Consider the following 14,437-nt stretch of genomic DNA (forward strand, 5'->3'; position numbering starts at 1 on the left):
GTCAAAGAAATTTGGAGATGACTAGGCAACACAATGATTAGGGTTTGAGTGAGCATTGAAAGGGAAGAGGGAGTGGTGAAAATGATGATGATAATTGGTGCCGTGTGTAGTGTAGGAGAGCATTAAATAGAGAGATGATGAGAATTTGCTACTTTAAACATTGAGAAAGAATTTGGGGAGAGAGAGAGAGAGAGAGAGAGAGAGAGAGAGAGAGAGAGAGAGAGAGAGATCCTATAAATTGAGTGTAAAATATGTCAGAAATTGAAAGAGTGAAATAAAAGAAGAAATAGGGGTCAACAATGATTTTTTAATATTATTTATTTATTTTTTTAAAAATACATGTTAATAATAATAGGCAGTAACATTTTTGAGAGAAAAAAAAACATATCCAATGAAAATTTAGTTTGAGATTTTAAAACATAAAAAAATTTAAGAAATCAGAGCAAAATGAAATCTACATAAATTGAAACTGAAATAAAGAAAGATTTAAAAGCCAACAAAGATTTTCAATTTTAAGTTTTTTATTTTTTTATTTTTTAAAAACTCACATGTTCATAATAATAATCGATAGCATTTGAGAGAGAGAAAATAGAATCCAATGTAAATTTAGTTTAATATTTTTAAATTATAAAAAAAAAAAAAAAAGAATTCAAGATTGGAAGTTTGGAGCTTTAAAAAAGACAATATGAATAAATTTACTTTTTGACTCACGCAGCAGGAAAAAACAAAACAAAATATACGTAAAAAATAAACAAACTATACATGACACATCAATAAATAATATTTTAATTTTACACATCATCAATACTTAATTTTTAATTGTGCTATAACAAATTTTCATATTTCAATAATATTTTATAAAGAGGAAAAAATAAATGCAAAATAAGTTTCTTTCTATGTTTTCTTTTTCTTTTTTTTTTATTTTTCAAATAAAATTCTTGATCTGAACAAAGGTGTGGTCAATCAAAATCCCAGGTGGGGATGCAGAATTGCCTACTGGTAATGAGAATTGAAAGGGTGATCACAGACAAGCTTGTGAAATTAATAATAAACAGAATCTCTGCCTGTTCTTTATGTCCTCTGCACCTCTCTTTGAATCAATCTGGGCTGGACAATTATTCTACAGCAGTTTTGGACAAATTTCGTCTAGAAACAGGGGAAAACAGCATCTGGATGTCATTAAACACCTCAGAAATTGAAAGACCTCAAAACTTTCATCATGGCAATTATAGAAGACCTCTAAAGTTTTGGGACTGCATCAGATAGGCATTTGAACCTATGTACTACATAATAGTGCTCAACATACAGAAATCTGAAACAGGAAAATGAGGTGAACTTATTGTTTGCATTAAGCAGGTAAACATTGCCACTTAAAATACACTTCCTTTAATTGGCAAAAGTCCAAAACAGAAGCAATTTATTCGACTTGTAAATTTTGACAATTAGCTGCGGTCAGTATAGCATGAAACGAAGGGCAATCCAGCTCTAATGCACTGCAACGCTGCTGTGAGTTTAAGGGCAGAGGACCAAGGGACTCAAGGACAGCTGTTAATCGGGGTTCTTTGTTTTACCAGAACTAAGATGCATCAAAATCAATCTGGCAGGGGAAAATGCAGTTCTAACTTCTTGTTTTCAGAAGCAATGTGCCCACAGATGAACTTGACTTTGTTCAGGTCAGCATCTGTTCAATCTGAGCTCATAGTTGCCACTCCAGCTGCACAAAAAAATAAAAATAAAAAACTTGGAAGTACCAAATGTATCCTACAGATCCATAACCAACAAGATACAAAAATGAGAGAGTAATCAAGATACCATTCTGGCTCCTTTCAATGTTATAACCCGAGACAATGTCTTCCAGTTCATCAACTACAGCTTTGTAGCAGAACATGTATTGCTCCTACATTGAGCAAGTAGTCAGGACTACAAAGGAATTACTCCTAGTGGGCAATGAACATGCTAAGGGTTGAAAAATGCAAGGAAAATGAATTGCTCCTAGTGAACATTGAGCATGCAGGGTGTCAGGCGTATAAAAGAAAATGGCGAAGGCAGAACACCACACACTACCCCAACTTTCTACATTGCAATTGACTCCTTGATTTGCATGAGCACAACAAAAGAAAATGGCAATGGCAGAACATAAAAGTGGCAATGGCTGTTCAGCCAGAACCCCAAGCGTGCAACATATAAATGCATTTCAAATGAAACTTCAGAGCTAATCTAATTTAAAGCACTAACAAATCTAATTAAGATATAACAAAATAAACTAATCAAATAAAGTTAAATTTTAATTATTTAAGATGACATTTAGAATGAAAAGCCATGCCTTAAATCACAATGACATCTGCAATGCCCTAAATCCCAAGGACATCTGATTAGTAGATGTATCGGCAAAAGTGGTCATAGACCAAAGCTTATAAGTGATCTATTAGTATTCATAAAACATGTAATATTTAACATTATCTCATTTTAAATGGTGCATGTGTTAGGAAAGACAAACTGAGCTTAATAATGTTACATCATTCAGCTGGAAATTTTATTAGGAACAACATGGTCCATATACTATGAAAGCTTAAGCATTTGGGCGCACAAATTTAAAACTAAATGATATTTAGGAGTGTTGTGCTAAAAAACATCCAGTTTCATCATCCAACAAATTCAACTCTTAAGTATTCTCTCATTGGAAAGTATCCAAGAATCATATGCACTGGATATCAGTTACCACTCTCTACTTGGAAAGAACTGTTGTAAAATGTCAAGTGGTTTGTAAGCATCATGCAAACTAAACCCATAATGATCATTCCAAATCTAAAATTCCCTAATCAAGTAGAATGTAATTGTTCTATGCACAATGCTTCAGCATGCTAATCCACCTTTAAAGCTGATTCAACACTAGTATAAAATAAAATAATATGGATTGTATATCAAATATACAACGAACATAATAATTATAATAGTACATAAACACAAAAATAGAACATAGAGGCTCAACCAGAAGGCCACTGCCATGTTCTGGCATAAAGCCATCAAAATACCCTTCATGACTTCTAAGCACATGGCATCAACATGTGACAAAAAATCCCTTTATAAATCAACTAACACTTATTAAAAGACTGCCTTAAAATTTCAAGCTGAAAGACAAAAGCAATGAGAATTTAAAACTAAATGAAGTTATTCCTTTAAGATGAGGATAGTCAAACTTAAGGTCCCTTTCAGCAGGCTTTCACAAAATGAGCTCCTTCCAAACACAGCCATCTTGTCTTTACTTTTTAGCGTGTTGACAAGCTCGCCCAACCAGTGGTTTGTCTGGTAGGAGTAAAATGCTTCTTTGATGCAGCTTCAAGCAAGAAGGATGAAGGCCCTCTTTTCGCCAATGAATCACCTAGTCGGAATAATAACATCTAACATCTAAGAATAACATTGACACAACGGTTTTTCTTTCATTGCCCCTCAGGCATTGCTTTTTCTCTCATCACAGAAAGGAGATGGTGTCATAATTAGTAGGGAAGCAAAATTTAAATACTACATAAAGCAAATGGGACATTTGAAGCATCAAAACTAAACAACAGTCGGTGCTTCAAGTAACAATTTCTTTTTAATAAGTAATAGGGTCTCAGTAATAATGCCCATGAAAAAAAAAATGTCCTCATTTCTGTTCATCAAACACCGAAGTCCTAAACAAATGTTTCACAGTATCACGTTGAACTTAATTATAGACAAGTAACAGTAAGGAGCAATTATAATAAACATTAAACAATTTAAGCACACAGCTTTCCAAGAAATCAGGACTATAGACAAACAGAATCAGATACAGCAAAGCACTTGAAAATTTTATGTTACATCAATGCAGGACAATGATCACTGGCTCTAATCCCAATAAATATCTTATAACTGGTTGCTTTAGTTATTTAGCACTATTGCTGTGTTTTTGCTGTTTTAGTCATTTTAATGTACTTGGCATATATTATAAATAGAGGGAGAGACCTATCATTGTGACTAGATCTTCCAAGTTACACAACACTCTTTAACTTGGTATCATAGCAGGTTCTCATGACCTAAAAACCCTATGTGCTGCAGCCACCGCCGAACCAAGTCTTAAACTCTATAATCCTATACATGTATGCCACTGTAGAAGGATCATTTACCACTTTAGGCCTGAAACAGATCCAGCAGTTGCGGGAAAATTTCTGAACAACACAGCCAGTTCAGAACCATAGTAATCCTTGAGATTTTGAAAAACCAGAACTATGGTTGCCCACAGGCATCATTGACCTCTAGCTTCCTAAAATCCCATCGCTGGAAGCCCAGCCACTTGCCCTCACGCACCAGGTGAAAGCTGACAGCCCGCATGTGAGGCTTTGTTAAATCTCGCATTTGACCTGATTTTCCATCGTGTCCTGAATCCAATTATAAACTATGATATCGTATTGTGGGTCATGGATTTTGGTCCAAAGATCCAACTTTTTAGTTCCTCACTCACAGCACTTCATTAATGCTGTTAGAAGCTGTTTGTGACTAGTAATTCGGGGTCTGGCAGTGCTGTATGTGTTAATGATGTGTATGGGGCTGTATCAGTGTTTTCATGATGTGTTTGGGCTATATTAGTGCCTTAGCACTGCTGTATCGTTGCATTTGTGATTGGTGGTGTTTGTGGGGGTTGGGAAGTCCATGAACCTTGAAAGTATGTTTCCCTCATCAGTCACCATAGATTCCACTCTATTGTTCAGCCATTGGCAAACAACATACTATATTTGTCTCATTCGAGGTTCCTGCAGTCCAGGCATCTCATCACATTGCATATTTTGCTATCCTACAGTTTACATGTCATCTAGTATCTGTCCCACCAGTCCTCGGGTCATCAGTCCTACTGTCACTGACCATATTATGAGTGTAACCATTTTTTATTTTATTTTTTTGCCTAACAGTATTCTGAAAACCTACCTCAACTTACCCTTGCTGATGGGTCCACTGTTAATGTTAAAGAGATAAGAATAGTAAAAATCCTACTCGCTCAATCCCTCTTTCTTCCGTTTTTTTATTCCCAAATCCCTTCCAATCTCACGTCTACTAGTAGGATTACAAGGTTGCTAAATTGTCATGTAACTGTTAATGGTTATTTAGTCATTTAGCATTATTATTATGTATTAGAGTTTTGTTAGTAATAAGTGCGACTTAGTAAGGGTATTATGGTCATTGTCATTGTACTTGACATATATAATAAATAGAGGGAGAGACCTATCATTGAAGTTAGGTATTCCATTTTACCCACTTATTCAACATGGTATCAGATCATGATTCTGAAATTAAACCCTAATTGTTACTACCACCATCAAAACTGAATCCTAAAACCCAAAATCCGCTGCATGTCTACCATCATAAAAGAATTTCCAGCGACACTATAGCTCTAGAAAACAGCCAGCAGTCAAACCAGTTGCTGGAATTTCCTGGGCAACACTGCCAGTTCAGGAACAAAAAATCTACCATAGATTTTGCACAAACACCACCATAGTCACCCACACACCCTGCCGATCTGCCCCCCACTGAAATTCCATCTCCAGGAAGTGTCCCATGCGCCCTCATGCACCGGTAGAAGGTTTCCATGGCCGACCCCACGCGCTGGTGCGTGAAGCTACTTTCAGGCATGTTTTTTACCTGAAATCATCCAGCAGTGATCAAATTGCTCTATTAACATGTTGATGGAGTTTATCGTGATGTTTTTTGTCCAAAGGTCTCATTTTTTTAAATTGCTCACGTGTGGCACCTGAAGAATGGTTGTTTGATGCTCCGTAAAGCTGTCATCACTGGTTATTGAATTTATTGGGTCTGAAACAGTGGGATTTGCTGTGCTTTTGATTCAATTTCTAATTCCTTCCATATACCAAATATCAAGCTGTTGGGCATGTGTTTTGCTCAAAGATCCAATCTTTGTTGTGACCATGCACTCGTCCTAATTCGTTAGTTGTTATTCAATGTCAGTAAAAGTCATTGGTGATTTGTCCGTGGTAGTTTTGGTGGTTCACCTCTCCAATTGTTCCAATGCTTTGTGTTGGCTTCTTGGGACTGCACATTTGAGTTTCTTGGTGCTATGGCAGCCTCGTACTGATTTATTTGTGACTTGTTCATGGTGGGTCACCTTCTTTATGGTTGTTCCGATTGTTCCAGCAATTAATCTTGTTATCATTGGTTTGAGTTTGTGAGTGTTGGGATGGAGTTCGCGCGTCCCAAAAGTATGGTTCCCTTGTTAGTCACTTGTTTGAGTGAATCGTGTACTATGACTATATCAGAGGAGTATTCAAGGTTTCTACAGTATCAATCATCTCAACAAGCATCTTATCACATTGCATTTTTTACTAGAATGGTAATCCTACAGTCTATATGTCATTTGGTATCTTTCCCACTAGTCCTTGGGTTATTGATTCTGCTGCCGCTGACCATATAACAGGTGCAACCAACTTCTTTTAAGATCTATAGTATCCCAAAAATCTACCTCAAGTTACACTTGCTACATTACTGTTAAGGGGATAGGAATAGTAAATCCTACTCCTTCCATCTGTCTTTCTTCTGCTTTATACATTCTTAAATCTCTTTTCAAGCTCATGTCAGTAAGTTTACAAAGTCACTAAATTGTTCCATCACTTTCTTCCCTGATTCTATGGTTATTCATATATGAAGATGAGGAAGACAATTGGCACAAGATGTGAGGCTTGTGGACTTATTACTTTGAGTCGCCTTCTCCTCCCATTGCCTGCACAGTCGCAGCTACACCACTTCAAATCCATTGTTGCCTTGGTCTCCATCCTTGGACAAGTCAAAACAGCTAGTTCCTACATTGAGTTTTGTGTCTAATATTGAGTGTGAGTCTTGTCAATTAATTTACATCATCATTTTCCATTTGCTTCCCGGGTCGACAAATGGGTGTTTAGTCCTTTCATGCTAGTCCATTTCAATATTTGGTGTCCAAGTTGTGTCACATCGATGTTGGGGTTTCGGTACTTTTAGGATGACTTGGTTATATTTAATGAAAGACCATTCCAAGACATTTAATATCTTTTGTGCCTTTTGTTCCCAAATAAGGACTCGATTTGATATTCCAATCAAGAAACTTCTTAGTGATAATGCTACGTAGTACTTTAGTACCCAATTCATTACCTACATGACAAATTCTAGTATGATCCATCAGTCCTTTTGTGCTCACTCCCCACAACAAATGGAGTTGTAGAGTGGAAAAACAAACATATTCTTGAAGTCACTCCCTCACCAATAAAATGCAATCCTTTGTCCTTGGTGGTAAAATCCCATATTAAGTTGTCTTCCCTAAGGCTCCTTCCTCCTAGTATATTTGGCTGCATGTCCTTTTTCCATCAATTAACTCTAGGAATTGATAAGTTGGATACTTGTTCTATCAAATGTATTTTTTTGGGCCATTCCTATACTCAAAAGGGATATCAATGTTATAGTCCTACTTTTCATGGATTCTTTGTCTAGGCTGATATCACTCTTTTTGAGTCTACACTAGACTATTCTGATTCCTTGAGTTTTATTGACCTTGATGAGTCCCTTCCTCTACCTTTCCTTCCAGATCCAAACCTATTATCCATGCCCAATCCTCCTACATCTTCATCCAGTTTGAGTCCTTCTTGTCTTTTGTATCATCCCAATTTGCAGGTATACACAAGCGACTCATGGAAGGAGAGCCTCTTCCAACTTCAACTACTGCGCCTTTAGTTCCATTGTCAGATGATCTTATTTCCCATGATGTTGATCTTCTTATAGCTGTTCAGAAAGGTAAACGCACTTTTACCCAACATCCAATCTCTAATTTTGTTTGTTATGATTTTTTATCACCCTCGTACTACTATTTTGTTAGTACTTTGTCTTCTTTTGTTCTTCCAAAATCTATTTCTAAAGCCCTGTCCCATTTTGAATGGAGAACTATAATGGTTGAAGAGATGTGTGCACTACATGACAGTGATACTTGGGGTTTGGTAACTCTTCCTTCCAATAAGCCTCTAGTTGGTTGTCGCTGGATGTACAATGTGAAAGTTAATCCTAATGGTTTTGTGGCTTGTCTTGTTGCTAAGTGATATACTTAAGTGTACAGTTTGGATTATTCAGACACATTCTCTTCGGTCTTTAAACTTATCTCACTACATTTAATCATTTCTTCAGACACAACTTGTCATTGACCTTTACATCAATTAGATGTGAAGAATGCTTTCCTACATGATGATCTTCATGAGGAGGAATATATGGAGCAACCACCTGGGTTTGTTGCTTAGGGGGAGTCAAGCTCAATATGTTGGCTTAAGAAATCATTATATGGATTAAAACAATCTCCAAAAGCATGGTTTGCCGTTTAATACTACAGTACTTGAGTTTGGCGTTCTAACAGTGTGTAGTAGATCACTCTGTATTTTATCGTCATACTCCATCTAGTAGGATTTTGCTTCTTTTCTATATGGATGACATTGTAATCACTGGTGACGATGATCAAGACATCTAGTACCTTAATATTTTCCTATATAGTGTCAGTAAGTTTCAGACCAAGGGCTTGGAACTATTGAAGTACTTCTTAAGTATAGAAGTACTGAGATCTCGTATAGGAACTGTATTGTCAAAAAGGAAGTATGTTATTGATCTTTTAGATCACACGGGGTTGTTGGGATCCAAACTTGTTGATACACTCATGGATCCTAATAGTAAGTTAGTGCCAGATATGGGTGATTTGTTGCTTAACCCAGGTCAGTACCAGAGACTTGTTGGAAAGTTGAATTATCTCACAGTCACTCGACTAGATATATCCTTCGCAACAAGTGTTATGAGTCAATTTCTTGATTCCTCGAGAAGAAGTCATTCGAATGTAGTAATTCACATTTTGAGATATCTCAAAGGTGCATCAATAAGAACGGGATCCGGGTTCACACTCATAATTAGGGATATACAAATGCAGATTGGGTTGGGTCACCTTCCAATTGAAGATCCACAACTACGTATTGTATCTTTGTCGGTAGTAATTTGGTGTCTTGGAAAAGAAAGAAACAAACTGTGGTGGTCAGGTTAAGTGCTGAGTCAGAATATAGGGCCAAGGTGCACACTATATGTGCACTTGTCTGGTTGAAAAACATGTTGAAAGAACTAGGTTTCCCATATTCTTAGCCTACGGAGTTGGTGTGTGATCATCGAACTGCTATTCATATTGCCTCCAACTTGATTTTCAATAAGCGAACAAAGCACATTGAAGTTGATTGCCACTTTATTCAAGAGAAACTTGTATTGAAGCTCATTACAACCACTCATTTGAAGTCTGAGTTTCAGCTCGCTAATTTGTTCATTAAATCCTTGGGAACATATGAAATTCATTTGTAACAAGTTAGGAGCATATGATATATATGCTCCAACTTGAGGGGGAGTTTTAATGGTTATTTAGTCATTTAGCATTATTATTATGTGTTAGAGTTTTGTTAGTAATAAATGTGAGTTAGTAAGGGTATTATGGTCATTGGCATTGTACTTGACATGTAATATAAATAGAAGGAGAGACCTATCATTGAACTTAGGTCTTCATTTTACCCAATTATTCAACAGTTTCCTTCTTTCCAAATTTTGTTGCTATTTAAGATTTGAAGACATAGACGATTCACATGGTACGTGAGGCTGGTGGACATTACTAAATTGAGTTGCTCTCTCCCCTAATTGCCTACCCTGCTACTATTACACCACTTAAAATCCACTAGCTTGGTCATCCTACATTAGACAAGTTAAAAGAGTTAGTGTCAAATCTAGAGTGCTAGTCTTGTTAGTCAGAAAAGCGCCATTGTGTTTGTCTTGATATTCGAGTCAATAAAACTTTCATGTTAGTTCATTCTAATGTTTTGGGTCCTAATCATGTCACGTCAAAGTTGCATTATCATGTCATGTCAAAATTGGAGTAATGATAATTTGTTACATCTGTTAGTGACTATTTTAGGATGACTTGGATGTATTGAATGAAAGATTGACCTGTTTAATATCTTTTGTGCCTTCTGTTATCATATGAGGACTCAATTTGATGTATCAACCATGATGCTTCATAGTTATAATGCTAAGGCGTATTTCATTACCCAATTCACTACCCATATAACTAATTGGTATGATCCATCAATCATCCTATGCCCATAATCTCTGACAAAATGGAGTTGTTGAGAGGAAAAATAAACATATTCTCAGAGTTTTTTGGAATGATGTCGGGCTTACTACTTACTCTCTCATCCATAAAACTTCATCCTCAGTCCTTGGTGGTAGAATACCATATTCAATTCTCTTTCCAAAGGCTTCTTTGTTCTCACTTCCTTCCTGTATATTAGGTTGTCTTTGTCCATCAATTAAGTCCAAGTCTCTTTAAGTTGTATCCTCGTGCTACCAAATGCACTTTTTTGAGCTAGTCTTGTATCCAAAAGGGATATTGATGTTATAGGCCTACTTTACATCAATTCTTTGTCTCATATTACCTTCTTTAGAACATGCCATACTATTCTAATTCCTTCAGTCCTCTTGACCTTGATCAGTCCCTTCCTCTACCTAGCTTTCCGGATCCTAAACCGTTATACCTATCCATTCCTTTTGAATCCAATTCAGGCATTTCCCGTTGCTTGATCATCCTACTTTGCATGCCTATAGACAGCAGCAACTCAAGAGAGTAGAGCCTCCTCCACCTTCTACCTCTTCCTTTCCAATTTTTTGATCTTGTGATGGCTATCTAAAAAGGTAAACACACCAATACCCACCATCCAATCTTTAATTTCATTAGCTATGATTTGTCACCCTCATACCACTCTTTTGTTAGTATTGTATCTATTATTGTTGGGGAAGAGTCAAGATTAGAATTGGCTCAAGAAATCCTTTTGAGCTCTAAAATAGTCTTCCAAAGCATGGTTGGTCAATTGAGTGTCGTAGTACTTGAGGTTGGTCTTCAGCGGCATGTGATAAATCACTTTGTATTTTATCATCATACAACTTCTAGTAGGATGTGCATGTGGATAGTATTGTGATTATTCATGATGATAATCAAGGTACAGAGCTTAAAGCTTTTTCTGTAGGGCCATTGATATACTTCCTGGGTATAGAAGCATGAATATCTCATGTGGAACCATTTTTTCACAGAAGTATGCTCTAGGCCTTTTGGATGATACTAAATTGTTAAGATCCAAATTTGTTGATACACCCATGGATCCAACTAGAAAATTAGTCCTAGATGCGTGTGGTTTATTGGCTGACTTTGGACGATACTGGAGACTCATCAAAAAGTTGAACTATCTCTACTAGATATATCTTTTGTGACAAGTGTGTGAGTTAGTTTCTTGAATATTTGAGAACAAGTTACTGGAATGCAGTCATTTGCATCTTGATATACCTTAAAAGGTGCACCAAGGTCAGATCTCTTATATCAAGATCAACGTCACACTCATGTTCAAGGATATATAATGTAGATTGGGCTGAGTCACCTTCCAATAGAGGATCTAGAACTTGGTATTGCGATTTTGTAGGTGTTAACTTGGTGTCCGAGAAGATTAAGAAACAAGCTCCGATGGTCTGATTAAGCACTGAGTCTAACTATTGGACCATGGCTGACACTACATGAAAACTTGTTTGGCTAAAATACATGTTGGGAGAACTTTGATTTCCACAATCTCAACTTATGGATAATCAAGCTGCAATTCGTGTTGCCTCCAACCCAGTCTCCCACGAGTAGACGAAACACATTGAAGTTGATTGTCACTTTGTTCAAGAGAAACTTGGGCAAAAGCTCAATACAACTACTCATGTGAAATTTGAAGTCCGATTTCCAGATTTATTAACTAAAGCCCTCAATGATGCTCATGCTTGTGTTGAATTCACTTGTAACAAGGCAGGTGCATACAATATCTATGCTCCAACTTGAGGGTGAGTGTTACTTGGTTACTTTAGTTATTTAGCATTATTGCTATGCATTATTGTTACTCTAGTAAGCGTGACTAAGGGAATATGGTCATTTTAATGTTCTTGGCATATATTATCAATAAAAGGAGAAACCTATCATAGTGGTTAGGTCTTCCAATTTACACAATTCTCTTAACATATCTATTATAAAAATTTATATCAACCCATGCAGGCTTTTGGGAAAGTAGTTTATGGAAATTAATTTTTAAGGAGATTCCCCACTATTGCTTATCATAAAAGGCAACCAAAGCTTTAGGAAAGTAGTTTATGGAACTCATTTTTTATGGAGACTCCCCATTATTGCTTATCATAAAAGGCAATTAGAGCTGCAACATCAAGTAGTACTTAGTCAAGCGAGCTCATATGTTACTTGAGTTTGACTCATATGTAGCTTGACTCAGCAAGATGTTACCAAGTTTGAATACCACTTATTAGCCTAATGAAGCTTAATTGAGGCTTTTGTTATTTCATCATAGTTTACATTGTTTAATGGAACATATCACATTTTATCAATCTATTTAAAACTATATATGTTGCACAAATAATTAATATTATTTCATAAATATATCTAGTTTAATCAACTTCAGCTTAGTTTTTTAAGAATTCCAAATCAAGTTGGGCTCAAGTTCAACAATTATAAAACCAATGAAGTTGAAAACAAGTTTTGAGCTTAAAATTTCTAACCAAGATCCTAAGCAATATAACTCATTTTTTGTGGCATTAACTTGTGAAGGAAAAGAAAATTTTCTCTAAACATATTTTTTCAACAGATGGTGATTGGACAATAGAGAATGGTGTAAACACAAACATTCTTTGGAGTGGGATAACTAGCTCTATTAAAAAGATAGCAAAATAGATTTTAGGTGAATCAAGAGGAAGATTCTCCAAAAGCAAAGAAAGTTGGTGGTGGTATCAAGATGTCTAAAAAGCCCTAAAGACAAAAATAATTTGGTATAACACATGATAAAAATGTAGAAACATAAATAACTTTGAAAAGTATAAAGAGGCAAGAAAAGATGCAAAAAAGGTCTTAGTGAAGCTAAACATAGATCATTTAATAATTTGCATGCTAGATTAGATACAAAAGAAGGGAAAAGAGATATATTTAAACTTGCTAGAACTAGAAAAAGAAAGAATAAAAGTGAGAATGATATTGTCTTGGGTAAGGAATAAGACATAAAAGAAAGATGGTGAAGTTATTTTAGTGAGTTATTTAATGAAAACCACGTAGAAGGCTCAAACTTAGAATTGTCAAATGAGGAAAATACTAAGAATATGAGATTTTATCACAAGATTAGAGTTAACGAACTTAAGTTTGCATGAAAAAAATGAAAAATGGAAAAACTATAGGACTGGATAACACCTCAATTGAAGTTTGGAAATGCTTAGGTGATAACAGAATTATGGTTAACTAATTTATTTAACACAATTATAAAAACTAAGAAAATGTCAAATGAATGAAGAAAAAACACTTTAATACCTATATACAAAAAGAAAGGAGATGTTCAGAATTGCAATAACTATCGTGGAAATAAACTTATGAGTCATACAATGAAATTGTGGGAAAGGGTAATTGAACAAAGATTAAGGCTAGAAACGAAGGTCTCAAAAAATCAATTTGGTTTTATGTCTAGGAGATCGACTACAAAAGTTATATATCTTTTAAGAAGATTAATAGAAAAGTTTAGGGAAAAGAAGAGGGACTTGCATATGGTATTTATTGACTTAGAGAAAGCATATGATAAGGTACCTAGAAAAGTTGTATTGTGGGGTTTTAGAAAAAAAGATATATGTAGTAGGAATACTGATGCTATTAAGGATGTGTACGATAGAGTAATGACTAGTGTTAGGACTATAAGTGGAGAGACCAGAGAATTCCCAATCACAATAGGTGTACAACGAGGATCTGCTTTAAGCCCTTATCTTTTTGCTTTAGTGATGGATGAACTGGCTAGGAGAATCCAAAATAACATTACATGGTGTATGTTACTTGCAAATGATATTGTCTTGATTGATGAAACTAGGATTAGAGTAGAGTCTAAGTTATAATTATAGAGAGAAGCTTTAGAATCTTGAGGTTTTATGAAAAGTAGAAATAAACCAAAATATATGAAACGTAATTTTAGTAATTGTAAGAAGAATATTGGAGACAAAGTTAAACTCGATGATGAAGAAATCAATAGCACTAGTAGATTTAGATAACTTGGATTTATTATGCAAGTTGAGGGAGAAATTGAAGAGGATGTAATGCATAGAATTAAAGCAAGTTGGGTAAATTGGAAGTGCTTCAAGTGTGCTTTGTGATCGTAGAATACTCTTTAAATTAAAAGGGAAATTTTATAGGACGGCTATAAGACCAGCTATGCTATATGGATTAAAAAGTTCGGAAACTAAGAAATAACATATCCAAAACGTAAAAGTTTTCAAGATGAGAATACTTAGATGGATGAGTGGTGTAACGTTAAAAGATAAATTAAAAAATGAA

The 14,437-nt window shown here is 35.5% G+C and overlaps 1 protein-coding gene across 1 annotated transcript in view; it reads right to left on the reverse strand.

Annotated features, from left to right (window-relative positions):
* Positions 1-1,245: 1,245 nt before the first annotated feature.
* Positions 1,246-14,437, reverse strand: part of LOC131161517 (protein-tyrosine-phosphatase PTP1) — a 72,791-nt gene continuing 59,599 nt past the window's right edge. Inside the window, exons 8-9 of the mRNA XM_058117334.1 lie at positions 1,813-1,897; positions 1,246-1,714 (exon numbers count right to left, since the gene is read on the reverse strand). Of these exons, the coding sequence (XP_057973317.1) occupies positions 1,686-1,714; positions 1,813-1,897 (114 nt within the window). The 3' untranslated portion in view covers positions 1,246-1,685. The remainder of the gene's footprint in view (positions 1,715-1,812; positions 1,898-14,437) is intronic.

This window comes from Malania oleifera, chromosome 8 (genome assembly GCF_029873635.1).
Source record: "Malania oleifera isolate guangnan ecotype guangnan chromosome 8, ASM2987363v1, whole genome shotgun sequence".
Classification (NCBI taxonomy): Eukaryota; Viridiplantae; Streptophyta; class Magnoliopsida; order Santalales; family Ximeniaceae; genus Malania; species Malania oleifera.